The sequence below is a fragment of the Camellia sinensis genome, chromosome 14 (assembly GCF_055761805.1).
Source record: "Camellia sinensis isolate YWXY chromosome 14, ASM5576180v1, whole genome shotgun sequence".
In the NCBI taxonomy this organism is placed as follows: Eukaryota; Viridiplantae; Streptophyta; class Magnoliopsida; order Ericales; family Theaceae; genus Camellia; species Camellia sinensis.
Window position 1 is genome coordinate 43197501 of NC_138974.1, and position 6096 is coordinate 43203596.

A 6096-nucleotide genomic window follows, 5' to 3' on the forward strand; every position below is an offset into this window, starting at 1 on the left:
AGCTCGTTTTAAAGAGCATAGTGGGGATATTCCAGGAGCTCGATCTGCCTTTCAACTTGTACATACTGAAATTTCCCCCGGTCTTTTAGAAGCTATTATTAAGCATGCAAACATGGAACATCGCCTGGTAAGATTGCTTGAGCTAGCGGCTGCGATTCCAATAATGGTTTTCATGCTGTGTATCATAATAATTGGTTTCTTTTTTCTGCAGGGAAATCTGGAAGATGCTTGTTCTGTATATGAACAAGCCATTGCCATTGAAAAAGGAAAAGAACATTCCCAAACTTTGCCTTTCTTGTTTGCACAATACTCTCGGTTCTTACATTTGGTATGTATTGCTGATAATCTTTTCATTTAGAACTGTTAAACAAATAACAATACAACTCCCCTTCTCCCATACTGTCATGCAGGTTGAACATCAAAATCTGGTTTGAAATTTCATCTGAATGAAGTGAAAGATAATATGGCATTTTCCATAATCAATTTCCAGGAAAAAATTGTTGAATTTAAGCAATTTATGTCCATACAAAAAATCTTTTCGCCATATATATATATATATTTTTTTTGTTGTTGCTGTTCTTACCCAATGCCCGTAGGCAAGTGTAAAGTCTTTGGGTTCTAGTATTGATCAGTATTTGGTTCCCCCCCTTCGGCTATCACCTTTTCAATCACTATTTAAATCATGCCAAAATTAAATTTTTGTTGCCTAACTAAATTTTGTATTCCATTCTAGATTCAGTTGGACCTGACTGGATTAGATAGTTTACCTTTAAGTTGTATAATCTCATCATACTTGAAAATTTGAAATCTTGAAGATTTGTGCAAATTAGTAAATAGATATGCTGGGTTCAACACAGAATCCTGTTCCCTTTTGGATTTGTGACGGATGCCTGTTAGGTGTCCCTTATTCTGTAACAAATATTTTCTTGCTGATTTTAATGACGTCTTCTTATTCATTATGTTTGGGTGGTAGGTTTCCAGCAATGTAGAAAAATCTCGGGAAGTTCTTGTTCAAGGACTTGAGAATGTCCAGCTGTCGAAACCTCTTCTGGAGGTTCTTTCCCTCTCACACTGGTTTTTATGTGTTATGTCAGATGTTCCTTGACAATTTCATTTATGTTACTTACATGTACCATTATTTTTCTGTGATACGTTGCAGGCTTTGATCCATTTAGAATCAATTCAACAACCTCCAAAACAAGTGGGATATTTAGATTCATTGGTTGAGAAGTTCTTAGTTCCAAGTCCTGATAACCCGAATATTGCAAGTATCGCTGAGAGAGAAGAGTTATCTAGCATTTTTTTGGAGGTGATGATTCACATTTTTGTTTAAGAATATTGCTGGAGTAAACATTTTGATTTTGCATCAATTTGTATTGCTCATGTCTACATACGTTGGCAAATTTGATTTACTCTCTCCGTCCCAAAATATTAGTCTCTTATTCCATTTTTCATTGTCCCAAAATATTAGTTCATTTTAAAAAATCAAGGAATAAAATAATATAAATTTGTTATTTTGCCCTTCTTTTAAATTCATTATTAATAATACAAAAAGTACAATTATGACAATTGATATTCTAAAAAAAAAATGTACTATCAAAGGATAATTTTGAGAAATTAATATTTTTAAAATATAATAATGATACTATCAAAAAAAGTTGGATTCCCCAAAAGGGACCATTATTTTGGGACGGATGGAGTATTTTTTCTAAAGTTGGTTAGTTGATGAGGCGATGAGTTTTTTCAATTGTGCATTAGGACATTGTTAATTTATTTTTAATTTGAATGGCGTAATAGTTAAATCTTGAATTTCCATTAGCATGTTTTCCATGCATATATCTGTATGTTGGAACTCAAATATAATGATTTGTGTCTTCAATCTGCATTCGAATATTTTGAAATCAAACTACAATCGTATGACTTTATTTATTTATTTTTTATTTGGCTAAATTAAACTGACTAGTTCTGATAAATATTTATACCTTTGTGGGTCTAGAAATTATACTGACCTCTGTTAAAATTTATTAGCTAACAGTGTTTAAAAAGCTATCAAATTTAAAAAATATATAATATAGTGACTTCTGTCATGGTAAAATTGGGTATTTAAAAAATCTTGAACACGAAGTTAAGAATATCCGTGGTTCTCACTTATGGCCCAGAAACAGGGGGTTTCTGCAATAAAAATTTTCATATAAAGCCGGTTAATGTATCTTCCAGAGCCACTAGTGTACCAAGTATATTGAAGACAAACCTCAAGATTAGTCAGTGTAACTCTTTTTTTCTTTTGAAAATTACACTTAACACCCAATAAGGCTTTTGAAAATTATAGGGCATTCCCTAAAGAATATAAAATAACACCCACTTTCAGGCTTATCTGCGAAAGTCAGTGATTTTAGCTTTTGCCCTTTTTCATCTATTATATTTACTCATGTAAGATATTAGTCAAATTTGGCTTTGACCAATTCTTATTTGAACTGCCTGAACTGCTTGTTGAATTCATTTTTCTTAACCAACCTTTAGTGTGTTCCCCCAAGGTAAAAATTCCATCTTGTCCACTTATTGTTTAGCTACAAATGGATACAAGAACAGAGTGTTTATGTATTTGTTTACTGTATGATGTTTTTTTTTTTTTTTTGTATTGAGTGTGATAAAAGTTTTCTGAGATTCTTTATTTCTTTTGTTGAAGCTCTGTCCTTCATGTCTAACATTATATGTCCTTTCCATTTTCTAATTCTTGTTTCATTTCATTTTTTACATTTTTAGACATTTGTGTTTGTTGTTTTCAGTGTTTGAGAATTTCTCCACTTTTGTGGTTTGAGACGGGCTGATTTGGATTGCCTTTCAATAAATGTTCTATGTTTGTTATTGTTGTTGTTGTTTTGCTTTGTTTTGAAAAAAAATCAAATAAAATAAGCACACATATTTTATCATGCTTATCGTTTAAGTTGAAATAAATACTTCGCCTTGTATGTAATATGGTTTATGGGTTATGTTTGCTTTCGGGCAAATTATGTTTTTCTGAAAGCATTGTGCCAACAATTGATATTACAGTTTTTGGATCTCTTTGCGGATGCACAATCTATCAAGAAGGCTGATGATCGGCATGCCAAGCTCTTCTTACACCACAAGAGCACATCAGAGTCAAAAAAACGTAATGCAGAGGATATTCTAGTTTCGGACAAAACAAAGGTAGCCAAGTCTTACTCTGGTGTTCCTACATCTGCCCCATCAGTTATGGGTGCATATCCAAGTGTGCAAAACCAATGGGCAGCAGGCTATGGCTTACAGCCTCAAGCTTGGCCACAAGCCACACAAACCACACAAGCCCAAGGGCAACAGTGGAATCCTGGCTATACCCAACAGGTATTTTATCCTTTACCAATGATATTTGATACTGTTGTTTAACATACTTGTTAAAAGAAGGCAGGAGAAAGGCTGGTGTTTCTTATTGTCTAGCATACCATAAGATTGTTTTTAGTTTGGTGAAATTATGTTGCTTATCCAAATTAGGCGGAGAATGTATGCTGCAAGATGACCAGCACCAGAATCGGAATAAAGTTATCTTGTTCGAAGTTTGTTTGGCTTACCTTGGAAGCGTATTTAGCTTTGTCCTCGTAATGGTCTATGGTTGGATATGGATGATTCAAAGCAGTCCAATCATTACATATATATTCCCATGTTGATGTCTTGATTTGGCAACATGAAATTATCCTGAATCCTTATCCATTTTTTTGTTTGTACAGGCTGCATATGGGGCATATGGTAGTTATGGAAGCACCTATGCACCTCCACAACTACCAGCTTCTGTACCGCAGAATGCTGCTTATGGTGCTTATCCTTCTACATATCCAGTCCAGGTAACTCGAGTTTGCTCCTTTTATTCTCAGTGATCATTTTGTGAACTTATGAATTAGTTGTACCTTAAGCTAGTTGCATAATTCTATTACTTCTAGTGTTGATGTATCATTTTTTCCATGAGCATTTAATCACATGCTACACTGCTTGTAAACAATTGGAGTCTTAGCCCAAAGAATTTATGTTATTTTTGAACTGCTATATCATATATATCCCAATTTACTGAAGAAAATTTAAGCTCGTAGTTCACTTTTGTACGCTTTCCTCGAGATTAGGGTTGAAACTGTTGGTAAGGTTTGGCATTCACTGCCCATTGACTATGTAATAAACATCATCTGCCTTTTTGTGGGTGAAGTAGCATTCCTATTCCTCTATCCTCTTTTTCATCATTTCTGGCCGGGAAACCATTGGACTGCCAGGTCGACTGTTGTGGCTTCCTTTTTTCTTTTTTCTGGCAGGTCGACAGTTTTAGTTCATTCGTGTTCCCCTTGGGCTGTGAAATCAACTTTAGTGAGTACACATTTTAACTATGCATGGTTTTAGGTCATTTCACAAGTCACTGAACACTCCTATCAAGGCTCCCGCTCCTGCATCAAATTTGCGAATTGCCCCGGGCTAATCCGCAAATTACTATACTATTGGGGCAAATTCATCATGTGTGATAATTTTAGGCTAGTATTTTTTGTTTATTCTCTAGCTTCTTTGCCAGCATACCTCATATCAAATGGAATTGAAAAAATTCTTGCAAGGTAGAAGAATTACCACTATTAGATTCTGATATTACTTTAGGCTTGTATTTTATTTATTAGGACCATGAAACATAATAATATTCACTTCGACAGTAATGTGACATTTTAAAAGCTAAAGATTTATGCAAGTAATTATATATTTATAAATACATATATGTGCACTTTGGAGGCTCTCCCACTCCTAAGGTTTTTTAGAAAAGGCTGCTCTCGCTCCCTGAATGCATGACTTGGGTCATTCCTATGCCCCCTAAACCCCTGCTTTTTTTTTCATTTGTTGTGGTTGAGGTGTGGTATGGTTGAGTAATTAAGCTTTTGTGTTTGGTTGGTTGGATAACATGATTTTTTTTTGTTTTGTTTGCACACAGCATATTAATCTAATTGCTTGGTATTTGGTTGGTTGGATAACGTGTGTTTTTTTTTTTTGTTTTGGGGTTTGCACTCGACATATTATTCTAATAATTGCTTGGTGTTTTTTTAATCACAGCACGCCTATCCTCAGCAAAATTATGCACAACCAGCAACATCAGCGGCAGCTTTAACTCCAGCACAACCCCCCGCTTCGGTTGCCGCTCCTCAGGCCTACTATGGAAGTTACTACTGAGCTGGCGAGTTTATCAGAGACCAATTTTGCCGCCTGTAACATATCATTCCCGCTTTGTTGTGGCATCTACCAAAATTGAACTGTACAATGGGTGTATTGGACGCGGGCTGTATGAAGTGAGGCAGTAGTCTGATATAGGAAACCGAGTGTAGTTGAAGTGTTGAAATTGCGACTAATTGATTGAAATGGTAACAGAATTGTATTTAAACTTTTTGGTAGATCATGTATGCACATCTTGGAATATATGCAGGTTGTGGTATTTTCGTGAAAAATATATGATGCTATTGTGAGCAGAGGTAAAGCACGAGTCTCATTGAGGTAATGGAAGATTTGATTTGAATATGGTTCCGTAAATGTACCTCTGGTATTTCATGTAATCATGAATGTTTTGTGAAAGCAAATTGGTTCATAATGGAGGCTGCTTTCCATAGATTTTTGTTTTTAAAGTTTACAATGAGCCCTAGGCTTTTTCAAATTACCCAGTTTTGGCCAGGCAGGCGTCACTCACTGAATACCTTTTTTCATATCATAGAATAACCCATTTTCTTAGGTGATTTGATTTTTGAATTTTCCTTGGATTCTAGTATATATTTCATGCATTTTTTTACTGTACAAAATCTTAAAAAATGATCAACAAATGTCAGTTTTAGGCTGTTATGTTATTTTTTGATTCCTTTGATATGTTAGCTTTTTCCTTTTTACTTTTTACGTAAAATTAGTAAAGATAAATGTGTTTGATGTGTAAAAGTATTTGGAAAAATAAATAAATAATGTGTTTGGTTTGAGATTTTTGAATTAAGTTTTTTGAAAATTTAGTTTTTTTTTTCAAATTTTTCGTGTTCTTTTGTTTTTAATGAATATTTTTTAAATTTTAAGTATTTTTTAATTTTT

At 34.1% G+C, this 6096-nt stretch overlaps 1 protein-coding gene across 1 annotated transcript in view; it reads left to right on the top strand.

The window, feature by feature from the left end:
• PRP39 (Tetratricopeptide repeat (TPR)-like superfamily protein) overlaps positions 1–5477 on the top strand; it is a 20846-nt gene extending 15369 nt beyond the window's left edge. Inside the window, exons 8-14 of the mRNA XM_028258735.2 lie at positions 1–127; positions 212–328; positions 974–1054; positions 1160–1309; positions 3052–3363; positions 3744–3857; positions 5089–5477. The exon at positions 1–127 is cut by the window's left edge and continues 26 nt beyond it. Coding sequence (XP_028114536.2) covers positions 1–127; positions 212–328; positions 974–1054; positions 1160–1309; positions 3052–3363; positions 3744–3857; positions 5089–5205 — 1018 coding nt within the window. The 3' untranslated portion in view covers positions 5206–5477. The remainder of the gene's footprint in view (positions 128–211; positions 329–973; positions 1055–1159; positions 1310–3051; positions 3364–3743; positions 3858–5088) is intronic.
• Positions 5478–6096: the final 619 nt, after the last annotated feature.